This window comes from Jaculus jaculus, chromosome 3 (genome assembly GCF_020740685.1).
Source record: "Jaculus jaculus isolate mJacJac1 chromosome 3, mJacJac1.mat.Y.cur, whole genome shotgun sequence".
Classification (NCBI taxonomy): Eukaryota; Metazoa; Chordata; class Mammalia; order Rodentia; family Dipodidae; genus Jaculus; species Jaculus jaculus.
The window spans coordinates 142793407-142808035 of record NC_059104.1 but is presented as its reverse complement, the minus strand read 5'-3'; the positions used below and the strand labels follow the sequence as shown (position 1 = coordinate 142808035).

At 42.2% G+C, this 14629-nt stretch overlaps 1 protein-coding gene across 3 annotated transcripts in view; it reads left to right on the top strand.

Moving 5' to 3' along the window:
- St8sia2 (ST8 alpha-N-acetyl-neuraminide alpha-2,8-sialyltransferase 2) overlaps positions 1-14629 on the top strand; it is a 74883-nt gene that overhangs the window by 29402 nt on the left and 30852 nt on the right. For 2 of the 3 annotated variants that reach the window (XM_045145287.1, XM_004658165.2), the window contains exons 2-3: positions 8219-8281; positions 11870-11998. In XM_045145287.1, the coding sequence (XP_045001222.1) occupies positions 8219-8281; positions 11870-11998 (192 nt within the window). The remainder of the gene's footprint in view (positions 1-8218; positions 8282-11869; positions 11999-14629) is intronic. The other variant, XM_045145286.1, reaches the window with a different exon arrangement.

The window sequence follows — 14629 nt, the reverse complement described above, 5'->3', positions numbered from 1 at the left end:
AGCCCAACTTTTATCAGGTCTATGGTAAGTTTCAAAATTACTGCACAACCAACAGAAGTTGTTGAGGGAAGACATAGTTGCTAAAGTGTCAAAAGGCAGACAGGATACAATTCAGAACACAGAGGGTGACACTAGCTTTGAGCAAGAAGACATCTGTTCCTCTGTTGTAACAAGGAGAAGGTGGGAGGGTTATAAAATATTTATTGACCCTCAAAGTCAATGTGGCCAACATTGAGGGTAGCATTAATAACAAACAGCCTTCCATCACAGATCTGGCATAACAGTGGCAAAGTCAGGTTACCTTTAGTAAGTGAGTGTGGAGGTACAAAGGTTAAAGAGTCTGGAAGTCCAGAGGATAGAGAGCAAGGAGAGCTGCAATAGGCATACCAAAGAGAGTAAATGCTATTTTAAATGGATGGTCAGGGCTGGAGAGATGGCTTAGCGGTTAAGCGCTTGCCTGTGAAGCCTAAGGACCCCGGTTCGAGGCTCGGTTCCCCAGGTCCCACGTTAGCCAGATACACAAGGGGGCGCACGCGTCTGGAGTTCGTTTGCAGAGGCTGGAAGCCCTGGCGCGCCCATTCTCTCTCTCTCCCTCTATCTGTCTTTCTCTCTGTGTCTGTCACTCTCAAATAAATAAATAAAACATGAACAACAAAAAAAAAATATTTAAATGGATGGTCAGAGAAGGCCTCTCTACAAAGGTGACATTTGCACAAAAATTTGAAGGAGAGAAATGTGCCTTGGGGATAACTCTGGAACAAATATCCCTGAGAAAAGAAAGAGCTAGCACAAAACCTGATCTGGAGCATTCCTAGTATATCTGAGTGAATAAGCAGTGGGAGTAAGACTGAGTTTTTCCTCCCTCCTCCCCAACCCTGCTATAATAGGCAAAATCATCAATGTTGCAGAAGAGGTACACCTGCATCTTTTCTTTTTGACTCATCTCTGCATTCATTAATCCTCCCTAACATATTGGATGTGCAGAAAGCATGGTTCTCGTGGCAATACTGTGATGATCAAGACTACAGACCTCTGGTTGGCCATGGCCTTGGGCCCACAGAGGGTGCTGATGAGAGAGAGAGAGAGAGAGAGAGAGAGAGAGAGAGAGAGAGAGAGAGAGAGAGAGCGCGCGCAAGAGATTCCCTTGTAAGAAGGGTGTAAATTGGAGGACAAATCTCATGTGACCAGAAAACCTCTGCAGTTTATGCATCTTCTCTGGCCTATTCACACTGAAAGCACTCTGATTTGGATCATAAATTATATTGTCTTTCCCTGGTTAGAGGTGACAGAGAGGAATGATCAGGAACAAGCATGGTGTGCAAGGCTTGGCATCCAAAAGACATGTTTACTTGCATTTTCTTGTGCAGATGCCTATAAGTACTTTTACATAAAGTCTCGGAAAATTGGCTGGAACATAACCAATGCCCTGAGTTCTCTGGGATGTTTTCTGAACTCAAGCAGAGGGGAGAGCCAAGAACGATCTGGGACCTTTTTGTGTACACTGATGAAAGCTGATTAACAAGCAAAACTTTGCTGAAATCAAGGCAAATGGATAAATCAAATCAAGCTCCTATTTAAAGTGAAGGAGGAAGGGATGGCAGGAGAAGAGCTAAACACTGGAGAACTTGGGGCATGATAGACATACCACCACAAGTTTGCCCAGTGAAGGCTCCCCTTCGGCTTCATCCACACCCTCAGAAGCCCAGTGTCTCAACTGTCACCAAAACATTACTGACAAGGTTGAAAGCTACTTTCATCTCCAGGGTTGCTATGTCCAGTGGTGCCTCAGTGTCTATAAAGTTTGGGAGCTTTGCCACAAGGATAAAGATTGATGTATAGAAAAGGTTTCTCAAATGCTATTGAACACATCAGTAAATCTTTTAGGCTGGACCTAAAAAGCAAAAAGATAAATGTGTGGAATTAGGAGATAAACTTGCCATTGGCATGGGAGACACCTAGAAAAATCTATAGGTTCAAATACCATGTAGAAGTGTCTCTTACTTTCTGTAAAAGTGAAGCAGTTGTGAGGAGCACCCCTTAGCTATTGATCCTGGAGTGACTGTCCAATTCTGTCAGCATGATCCAAGCTGGTTGCACACCGGTAAGGAGCCGACCTTGCCAGAGTTCATGATTCTCGGCTTTAGTATAGTCATGTCCAACCATAAGAGTATACAAGACCATCATAATAGGAGGAAAAGATCACGACATCAAAATAAAAGAGACTGAGAAGAGGAGGGGATATTATGGAGAGTGGAGCTTCAAAGGGGAAAGTGGAGGAAGGAGGGAGGGGAATTACAATGGGATATTATTTACAGTCATGCAATTTGTCAATAAAAATTAATTTATTTATTTATAAAAAGAGTGTCCTTAAGTGGAAATATGGCAACAATGTCTCCTACATGGTCTATAAGAGGCATCTTTCCCCTCTAATCCTAGAATTACCCAGCAATGTTCTGTAGCTAGCAGGTCAAATCAAGTAAGCTCCTTTTTAATCATGGAAAGAAATCCAAAGAAGAGTAACATTAATGTCAAGTGATTTGCCGTCTGTTCTACATTGTTCTGAATCCTTGCATTTATAAGCATGTGTAATATTTTCACCAACCATGTGGGGGAGATGCTATTACTCTACAGATGCAGAAATGGATAGACGTTTCTAGATAAATTTAGCAATTATCTAAGACCCAACTGTTAATGATTAAGTCACCTAGAATTCAGACCCATGGATCCTTACCTCAGAGCTTTTTCTTAACCTGCTCCTCCATAGGAAAAGTTCTCCTTCATTGTAAGAGCAAAAGTTCCAAAGAAAAGATTCAGGTAACACAGAAGGGAGATTGAAGAATCTATGAGAATCAAGAAAAAATTAGGAGATTGAGGGCCTCCGCCCATTATGGGCAAGAACATTAACTTTCAATTGAGTGACATCTTATTCCCACCCAAAAAAGGAATTATATTCTTCTCATTAGTAGACTGATGAATTTTTTGAGTGAAATAAATTGTACTGAATTATATTTTTAATGTCATCAATAAAACATTTGTGGAAATTTTTCTCTTGCTACTTAAGGTTGTGCATAATGTCTTTACTTTTTTTCCTCTTGGCTCATAAAGCCTAAAATATTTAATGTCTGGTTATCTAAAGGATAAGTGAGCTGGCTCATATTCTAGATGCTGCAGAACCTTGGAGGTGGCTTAGAACATGTCAGCTTTGTAATATCGCTGACACAACTGAGCTTTTAAGGTGGTGAGTGACAGGAACACAGTAGGCTCGAGGTCTTAGAGTTTGGGAACTATGACCTTGGGCTTCTGGTCTCCTGATGATCCCAGCAGTTATATCACTTGCTTAGTTCAGCTGGTAGACAAGTATTAGTTTTTCGTGAAGAGCTCCCTGTGGTCTTAGACCAGGATGACTGGGAAGCTTAGGTGCAAAGTCTCCTCTAGTTCAGTCATATTCATCCTGGTGAGGCAATTATCTTGTCACGACCAGCCCAAACTACTACTAAGACTCCAGACATGTGCCCACGCAATCACCTTCCACTCACAGTAGGCAATCAAGTGATCCTTGCTGGTTTTGCACCAGATCAATCATGCTGGAGCCCCTTGTTTGTCTGAGCAAGAGCTGCCAGCCAGCTCCTCAGAAAGAGGAGGAAGAGATGGCCAGAATTCTGCTTGCTGAGAGCAAATTCTGAAAGCTTCTAGCCAAATAACTGCTGAGAAGGGAGGCCCTAAGCCATCACATGCAGGCCAGCAGGTGGGACCCCGGCTCCTGTTCAATCACAAATGCCCAGCTCTGGACACTAGCATGGTGGCTGGAGGAGTCTTTACCTCCAAAGACTATCTCTGCGGTGTTCCTCCTGCTCAAGCTGCCTCGCTTCCAGGGTTCTAGTACATGATGCTGAAAACACAACTCTAAATGAAAGAAGTCATATAGGAAAGAATAAATTTTGAGTGATTCCACTCATATAAAATACTAGAAGCTATGAAAATTCATAAAGATCTCAAAGACAGAGCGTGGAATCAAGGGTGCAAAGAGAGGGTTAGGGGTAATGAGTATACAGTTTCTGTTTGGGTGATGGAAAAGTTCTAGAGATGGATGGTGGTGATGGTTATACAACATTATTAATGCATTTATACCATTATGGTATATATCCAAAATGATAAAGATGGTGTGTTCTGTGTATTTTACTATAATAAAAAGTGGAGGAAAATTTCTTTAAAATAAAGCCCTTGACCACTGTTGGAAGTCCTGGCTCTGCTCAGGTGACCAATTCCAAATTGTCCTTTTCCTCACCTTTTTCCAACCATATTCTGGAGCCATATATTAGAGTGCCCCTGGGTTGTCAGCAGGCAAGAATTCAGTGGTTCTTATGCATGAATTGGTGGTGGGGGAAGCATTCGGTGTCTTCCCAAATTCATGAGTTGTACTTTAGTTTAATCTTCTACTCTCAAAACTAATCAACTGTTTAAGTTGGGTCCAGACTCTTAATTAAAGCTGTCAGCTCCTGTAAGTTCATTTTCTGAGCCCAACTCTCCAGTGACAAACTGCAACCATGGGAAATTCTAACACTGTGGTTAGAATTGGACATGACCTTGCCTATGAACAATGAGAGTGGATGTTCACATACCAAAATAACACATGGTACCTCATAACTATATACATTACTTATTTGTCCATTGAAAAAAAAACAATGATAATAAACACAACTAAAATTTAAGAAATAATTAGGTTCAGATGAAGACTGAACAGAAATTTCGTTTTCAGGTTTGCTAATTGCTTTTCACTGAAATAGATCCAAGTGTAAGTAGCTTTGCTGTTTAGTTAACATATCATCTTTATTTCCTGTCTTAGTTTACTATGTACACTTTACTAGGAGGGAGTATCACATCCATTGTGGAAAACACCTTGATACTCTAAAATGTAAAACTTGAAAGTGGTCAACCTTTGTCAACATTATGGCTGAGAAAAGTAGAGAGATCAAAAGGGCACTTGTTATTGCTAATATTAGTCCTTGTTTAGAGTTCGAAAGCATTAAAAGTTTTAAAGCATGAAAAGTGCTTTCCCAGATATTTTCTCATTTAGATGATCTAAGCTTCCATGTTTCTGTAATTCCAAAACTTTTGAATTATCTTTAGGAAATTTTTCTCACCCAGTCATTTTCTATTATTCAACCAAGTGGGTATCAGCTCATTTTAGTAACATTTGCCATAAAATCTAATTTAAAAAAAAAAAAAAACATGAGCCGGAGAGATGACTTAGTGGTTAAGGCACTTGCCTACAGAGCTTAAGGATCCAGGTTCAATTCCCCTCTAGCCACATAAAACCAGATACACAAAGCGGTGCATGTGTCTAGAGTTCATTTTCTATGGCTAGAGGCCCTGGTGCACCCATTATCTCCATCTGCCTCTTCTCGCTCTCTCTCTCCTCTACTTTAGATTAATTTCTTCTTATCATGTTTAACATAGTGTAAATGCTAGGTAAATGGTTGTTATATTGTACTGTTTAGGGACTAACAATAGATAAAAGTCTGTACAACTTCAATAGACAAAATTTTTTTAAGTTTTTTTTTTTTTTTACCCTATGTTGATTGAAACCACAAATATGGAACCCACAAATCAGAGGACTGATGGAATGGATCACTTTGTTGATTCTATCTTAATGAAACCAGTGGTAAATTGACTGAAAAAGAAAAGAATGATTTTTTATAATATCCATTAAGCTATACTTCATGAGGGCAGGAACTATATATGTCCAGCTTTTTTAGAGCCCCAAACATAATCTTATTCAATAAAGTTTTGTTGAATGAATGATTTTTAAAGTTAAATTAGATGTAGGGCTCTCCTTGCCTAGAGTCCTTGTAGATTTGATAAAGACACTGAGCTGGGTTTGTTGAGGTTTGCTTTTGGAATAAGCAGACAGGTTTTTATGAAATTAAATCTTTCTACACTCTATTATTTCTTCTTATCCTTCTGAATTTTAAAAATCCTTCACATACATTCCTCAGCCCTTATCAAGATTCTGTGCTAATTTTTAGATAATTTTTTGTACTTTGTCTCTTCTAAATATTTACCTGTTTAATCCAGTCTTTCCCAGAGGGTGGTGTAAGCACTCCTGGCACTCCTTGTGATAATGCAGGATGATGTGAGGAATTCTACTGTTAACCATTTTTCTATGAATAGTTTTACAGGGCTTTTAATGAATATGTAACCATAACATCAAGCCTATATTATCTAGAGGGTATTGTTTAGGATAGTGATAAGGCTTAAAGATGAGTCTATTTCAAACTTTAAGTAGGTAACAGTATATTTGGATGTTAAGCGTGAAAAGTGGTGGCAGATGTTAGACTTGCTAAAGTCCGGGGAATACTGATGGAATCTATTGGAAGTTCATTTTGCTACCTAGAAGAGGATAGTGAACTGCTTTCCTTCCAGACACTAATCAACTACTCAAAAACATTTATTAAATTTCTCTTTTATATTTTTAAATCATATATCAGTTCTTAGATATATTTTTTTAGATAATCTTTTATCTTGTTAACCTTGCATTAGTCTTGAGCTATTACTGAACGTTTTATTACTATGCTTGACATAATATCTGGCCCAACAGGTCTTCCCTTTCAATGAGGAGGTGTGATTTAAGGGCTGAGGTCTAGTGGGAGATAGGAAAAGACAATGTTAAGTGGAAATGGCACACTCAAAAAAGCCTTTGAGCTGGGTGTGGTGGCACACACCTTTAATCCCAGCACTTGGGAGGCAAAGGTAGGAAGATCGCTGTGAGTTCAAGGCCACCCTGAGAATACATAGTGAATTCCAGGTCAGCCTGGGCTGCAGCGAGACCCTACCTCTGGGGGAAAGGGGAAAGCCCTTGAGACCAAGTGGACTATGGTTCAGCACTGGAGCTGGCTGGATGTTCTCAGGATCCAAATTAGAATTATAAGAGCTCTGCTTTCCAAAGGGAAATGGAGCAAAAAAATATAAATATTTAGGCATAATTCAAAATGAGAAGTATGGTATTCTGTCATTAAGAACTAGACTTAGAGGGGTAAAATTTGATACTGGGGAAGTCTTAAAACTGTTCCTGTTGTTCAGTCATCTGGCTGTAGAATGGGAGAATATTGACTATTACCAAACAATAATGAAATGATATTTCAATGTATCAGGAAAAGACATTCATATGTAAACATACACATACGTGTGTGTGTGTGTGTGTGTGTGTGTGTGTGTTCCAATCAGAAAATCTAGTGTGATGCTAATCAACAACATCCTCCCAAGAAGTCATATTTAATGACAAAGTTTCTCCACTTGCAAAGCTTCCCAGGGACATTAACAGTTTCTTTGGAGCACATCAGCACCCTGATTGAAAGGCTAAAAGGACCTTGAAAGCTAAATGAAGTGAAAACATCCCCCTAATCACATACCCCATAAATCACTGGGTAATGTTCTTAAATAATAAAAGTATATTATTATGACTTTTCTAAAGCACATATAAGGCACAACATGAGGAATCAGGGACACCTATCTACTTAATCCTCTGCCTGTACAATATCAATGCCAGATGCCACTGTATGGCTAGAAAATGGCACTGGAAGGCTGAATAGGGCATGGCACAGAAAGGGGTGAGCATACTTTCACTCCTGGAGCCTACTCTCCAGAGAAAGAACAAGGGATCTCAGGACCCATCTGCATCCAACCTCCACATGCACCCTGTAATGTGACAATATCATTTCTCCTGCTGCTAAAAGTAAACTCTTACCACTGTTATTTAGAGGCACTGTTGAGTTAATCTTGTGGCCTTTGCTACATTTTTTGTGTCTTAAGTTTAGAGTGCATATAATGGGAAATCTCACCACATGTAAATGACAGCAAGAGAAGATAGATTAGGCTTAGTTGTGCTGAGTCATGCTACAATAGACATTGAATCATGCTGAATCATGCTATAGCATATGGATTATCCAGAGGAGACTATAGCCCCAAAGGTGTTTATTTGCAGTTGGAAATGGGTATCTCAACTTCAAATTGTTCAGTTAGGAGGGAGAAAAAGGTTCAAGAGGCCCACTTTCCTATAAAATGCTGGGGGTATGGCTGGGACCAGGGCATATGGCCCAATCTGGAAAGTCCAGAGTGAGATCTTGTCCTCTCTCTCCAGGTATGGGGTCTCCTGATGATTGAAGAGGGCTTCATAGGGAAGAACTGGGTTAATAAATAATGCATTTCCTTTGTCTTGCAGGAATTCTGGAGGCAGAGGTACAATCAGATCAGCTGTGAACAGCTTACATAGCAAATCTAATAGGTTTGTAAATTAGATTTTGTGTTCATTTGTTTTTGCTGTAAGGCAGCTATTAATCTGCTTCTTCTTGTTGCTAGATGGTGCCCTTCTTACTTTGCCAAGAGATCTGTTTCATTTCACTGTGGTTTTGCATTTCCCTAATCACTTTTTGGGCTGGGGTGTTAAGGGAAGATCACATGAAATGGTCTAAGATCTACAGGCTGTAGAAATGGAAGACACAGATTGGTAAGAGTTAACCTTGGGGGAAACTTTGCCCACTCACTTTGTAGACTTTAGACCACCAATGAACCTACTTATAACTTGCATTTTTACTGAGCAGTAGAAATCCTGAAGGTAGCTAGGACTTTAATCCAATTTTGGTTGATGGCTTGTCCAGGAGGTTAAGTTGGGGAAAAGGCCTTCAAGAACTTTGATGAGACTCCTTAAAATGTGTAGGGAGTCAACTCATCGTTGTTAACCTTGATTATTGATTGTGTACTCTGAATTCTGAAAAAAAAAAAAGCATCATTATTTTATATGAGTGGGTGCTTTGGGAACAATCCTTGGCTAGGGAATAAGTAGACTCAGGGGATAATGTAGATGCTTTGCAGGTCTGCAGACTTGGTTGTCTATTGACTGTGGTTGTTCCAGTCTTCCAAGTCCCCATTCTTCACCAATGACAAGTGCCCACATAACTTTGACCTCAGTCTCAAAGTCCAAAGTTAAGTAGCAGGGAAATAAGTGCCAAGTTACTTGTTATAAACAAAGTCACTATTAAAATGAAGTACTTGTTTTGCTTTCTGGATGTCTTTGTTTTGACTCTGCTGGGAATGAGGGGACCATGTTACTCAAGGGCAGTTTGTTTTCCCTTCCATACATTATTTTTAAGTCAACTACATCTGATCTTGACCCTGTATAACAGACTTGAGAAACCATCCTTGACATCATTGTTTCTAGGTCGTTTATGACCTCTTGACCATTTGGGATGACAGATGAAGCTTATCTTGTGGTTAAAATACAAATATGGCAGAAATAAAAGAGAAGCCCATGTAGTCTTATGCTTTTCTCTGTTTCTATTGTGAAAAGATGCCCGCCTTAGGAGAAAGAAGACCCTGCCTATCAAGCCTAAGTCCCCGTGGTAACAGAGAAGTGCTGCCCTATTGAGTCTGTGATGTGAGCACAGTATTGGGAGCCAGTCAGCCCTGATTCAAGCCCTGATTTGCTAGCTGGGATTTTGAGCAAGTAGTTTTACTCTCTGGTTCTCAGCATTCCAGTTAGAACAAGAAGACAGAAACTTCTTTGAGGAATTAAAGCTACTGAATATAAGGGACTATACTACCTAGCTCCTGAAATGATCACAGCAGTCAGCGGAAACTTGTTACTGTTACTAGATGTATTTGTAGCATCGGAGGATTGTGACTGAAGGTGAGATTCCAGGGTTGGAAGGTGAAGCAGCTTCAACTTGAAATGCACCTCTAGTGCCATGTGGGAGATGAGGGTGGGATACTAGACACAGGGGGGCGCTGTCACTAAAGAGGAACGTCCACTCCATCATCTAGCTGGGTTCATGAAGCACAGAGCATGTGGCATGTGGCCAAAGGTGATCCCTGAGGCTGTCTAAGTCATCCCCTTGATTGTACAGATAAGAAAGCAAAGGCCGAAAACCTGAAAGGGCTGCCCTGTATCTCCCAGCCAGATAGCCACAGAGCCAGGGTTGAAATCTAGTAAGACCAAGACTCCTGCCATGGCTACACTAGGAACCAAGGACAGATGGCATCTCCCAACTACGTATACCAGGATCCTTCCCTACTTCTACCACCTTATGTCCCAGAGAATTCTGGAAATCCCTTCTGGGTATTTCTCAGCAGGAACCTCTTGCCAGTTTCCATGACTCTATATACTCTTCTCCTGGGTATGACCATGGCCATGCACTGTGGCCCAGTTTCTGGGGAGCCTCACCAGGGACTGAATTCACCTAAAGCCATGAAATGCCAGGAAGACAGTGCCCCTATCAAACATTAAAGTGTCTCTTGTGCACACTCCCACAGATGTAAATTGTAGTGAACTTACAGTTCCGAGGTATGGTCCTAGATTCGCTGTGCTTTAATGTAGCAACGCAGAAATGGGCACTGCCAGAGGGGATGTAGCTGTTCCAGTCCGCTTGGATCCCTGGGGGATCGCAGGAAGTACCAGTGATACTTTAAGAACTCCATGACCTCCAAGTTGAATAGTTTCCTGTTCTACACCCTCTTTCTCAAAATATGAAAGCTGGGGCTCAGAGATAAAGAGATTTACCCCCTGACACACACACCACTTATGAGATCTTTCCACTGTACCTTCTGTTTCCTTTCATGAAAATGGTAAACATTCCCAAGGGTCAGGTTTTGTTCCCTGGCTCCCTTAAGCCTGCATGCTAGGAGCAGCCTTTCTCAAACCCTTTTCATGATCTGTCCTCTGCAAAGCTACATATCTCCGGATCCAAACAAGTGCTATGAGCCAAAGAAGGAGGGAACACAAACGAGTGGAGGTCGGGAGGGCTGTCAGAAAAGGCCTACTCCTAAAAGACCTTCTTCTCTACCTGCAGAAAGCAAGACAGAGCCTTAGGTTCATACCTTGCTAACAGGATTTCATCTTTTTTTTTTTTAACTTGGCTGTTCTAAGATAAACATAGAGGACAGAGGCATTTGGTTTGAACTCTTTAAAGATACAGAATCTGGCATCACAAATCCACTTATCATTCTAACAGGGGGAATCTGCTGTCAGCCTAGACAAAAGGAACTGGGGATGTGACCCACATGCATCTGTATGCATCCGGCAGAAGGCAGCCTGACTCCCACACTGCCTTCAAAGATATCAGTGTAGCCTAGTTTCTTAGAAACCTACTAGCATAGATTTCAAGCTTCTGAATTCAAGAGAGTTCTCTTATGCCTGCCATTCCTAAGTAGGACAGGAAGATGGTTTATACTCAGAATTGTGGTCTGCCTCAGGCATATAAACCCAGTCAGCTCCTTTTTCCACTGCAGGCATCCCCCAATCAACTTCAATATCAAATTCAACAAACATTTATTGGGCTATGTTAAACCGTGGGAGAATGGAGAAAATAGTACGAGAGATACTCTGCTTGTAGCCTCGTAGGAAGAGAGACACACAGGATAGACAACCTTGTCACAGATGGGCTCTTCTACACACGAGACATAGTGATGGGCACGAGCGTGGTGGAGGAGAAGCCATGGGCTCTAAGGACACTGTCCTAGCATGAGGTTTGGTTTCCTCTTTGTTACACTAGCCATCCTATGATATTTTGTTGTTACACTTGTGTAGGCTCTTTTATCTGTAGCTAAGAACGGAATCAACTACTATCGTCAGGTTTCTCTGGAAGTGCAGAGGGAGAAGGAAGAGAAAAGCAGTTGTATCACCCCACTTCTCGTTTCTCAGAATGTCCGTAGGTAATACCTGCCATTCTAGATGATAAATAGACTTCCGGTCTCAGGTGTTAAGTGCAATTTCACTCTTCTGGAGTTTACACTCAAGCCCCGTGCAATAGCACAACTATTAGGCTTGTCATCGGCTGCTCACAGATCACATCTACCTTCATCTTTTTTCTCCCTGCAGAGCGGAAGTTGTAATAAATGGCTCCTCATCGCCAGCTGTTGTTGACAGAAGTAATGAAAGCATGAAACACAACATCCAGCCAGCCTCATCCAAATGGAGACACAACCAGACACTCTCTCTGAGAATCAGGTACCGGTGATTAGCTACAGGATGCAAGGCAGGCCTGGCTTCTTTACTACAAGCCAGAAAATTGCCGCTGTCCCTCATCTAACAGAGTCAGGGTAGAAATCACACGCTGACTGCCCCCAGAGACAGGTTTCATCTGTAAGTGATCAATTAGACATCAGAACCTGTGGGCTGGGTTAGGCTCAAGTGGTACAGTGCTTGTCACACAAGCATGAGGGCCCAAGCTCTGATTCCCCAGGACCATGTAAGATGCTGGGCATGGAGGCTTGTGACTACAATCCCAGCACAGGTAAGGCTGAGACAGAAAATCCCCTGGGCTCAACAACTAGCTAGTCAACTCAATCATTGAGCTCCATATTCAGGCAGATATCCTGTTTCAAGTCACAAGGAGGAAAGTGGTGGAGGAAAACAGGACACACCTGATGTCAACCTCTGGCCTCCATATGCAGGTGCACACACATACAAACACATGCACCAGAAAGGTTAGGAAAACACCAGGGGCAAGCTCAGTAGCCTAGCATGTGCATGCAGCCACTTGGGCAGGGGAGGTGGCAAGACTTGTCTCCCCTACAACATCCCCAGTTCAGGTCAAGAGCAGAGAGCTCCTGGGCAGTGCAGGTCACACATGCCTCTCCTTCTGCAGCATAAGGAGTTGCTTCTTGTGTGGGACTGCCTGACACTTGTGGCATTTGTATGTCCCCATCCCGAGACAGTCCTCCAATTTGTAGATAGAGAGCTTCTCCCTCCCCCAGTCCTTGTGAAGAAAAAGTCCTTGTGAATGAAAATTACTAAGAGACCTAAGGCCTGACCTGACCCTCACCAGTAAGTTGTGTCTATCCAGAAAGAAGATCTAATCCTGGGTTTCTCAGAGGGACATGTTCAGATTGTGGTCAGTCTTGATGGCAGAGGGAATTTGGAGAAGGAATTACACATGGCTTTGATGAAGTCATGATTGACCCAGAAATGACTTCCAGACATTAGGCTGGGGGCTTGAACGGTTGACATGAACCAGATATGTTAGCAAATATAGGACAAAGTAGTAGGATATATATACCGTAGATGATATTGCATCTTGCAAGGATAAGAAACGAAGCGGGTCATACTGAAGAGTTATTAGTTTGCTAAGGGGCTCAAGGGGGATTGCCAGGAAAGACTGTTTTATAACAGTGGGTTTTGAAGGGGAAGTAGGAGTTTTCCAGGTGTGTCATGCTGCATCCTGTATGTAATCTGAAGTCTGGGCTGCTGTTTATGCCTAGGGCTACAGGAGCATTGAGCAGTGGATCATTGAGAAGCGCACATGACGAAGTGGCAGTCAGGACCAGATGACAAAAGTCTTTATGACTGCCCCAAGCCATCAATAGGCAAAGGAGAGAACAGCCACCTGTAGTCATGCACAACACCCTTTCCAGAGATAAAAGTGGCCCTATCCCCTTAGCTCTTGATGTTAGACTGGGACACATGAGGGAGTGTGAGACTAAAGAGGTGACACCTGAGGACTCAGTAGCCAAGAAACCATCGGAAGGCCCTGCACCTGGGCTCCACACTACTTGTCACCCTCCACTTCCTCAGTACCTCTTTGAGGGTCATGTAGGCAGTAGGACCCAGCCTTATCCCACTGCCTGGACAGCTGTCCTCTTTCATCAGGGGCACCATGAAGTTGATAAGGCCACTGTGCTATGGAAGCCAGAGTTCTGAGCGCCACTCCAGCAGCTCTGGGGAAGGGCCCTTCCTCTTGCTTCTGCTGGCTGCCGGTGACTTCAGGATTCCCATAGCAGCAATGCTTCAGCATCTATGTCCGCCTCCCCTGCCCCAGTGTGGGGGGGATGTTCTCCTTCTCTGTCTCTTACAAGACATTCATTGGACTTAGGCTGTCTGAGGGGAATCTGGTATGATCTCATCTCAAGATATGTAATTACACTTGTCAAGATGTTGATCCCACATGAGGTCACATCCACAAGGTAAAAAGGTAAGCAGTTGGGCATATATTTTGGGTCGTCCCCATGGACCCCATGATAGCACCTGAGAGTGAAATCCATCAGCACATACACACTTTCAGTCCCGTCTTACCCTTCGCTTTGCCACTGCCACTGGGTAGAGAAATGCACGTGTGTGCCCATGCACAAACTCCACGTTTGAAGAGGAGCAGACCACTGCTCCCATAAGGAGCCCGAAAACACCAGCACTATGGAGAGAACAGTATGCCTCTACCCAGAGGGAAAAAGAATGCCTCTCCACTTCACTCAAATTAATCACTAAAATTATGCATAATAAAAGATGCTGTGAATGATTTGGAATGATAGTTAATAATTGATTGTAATTTCTCATAATTAGTTAGAAATTAATTCCCTCACAGAGGTACTTATTTATGGACTTTCTGAGGGCACTCTCTGCTTTTAAATACTTTAGGGTAAGTAATTGCAAGGGAAATTGAGCAATTTCCAAGCTGTATTAGTGTGTCAAGTTGTATAATGCTTGGGAAGATAGAGTAAATAAAATGATGCCTTTGTTTCATATGAAGAGATACAAACTGTACAGTAAGAGTGACTTCCCCTGCATGGTATCAAGAGATGCCCGTCATTAGTGGAAGAGGGCAAGTGGATGGAGAAACCCTGCCAGTGGTCCTAGCTGCTCCCT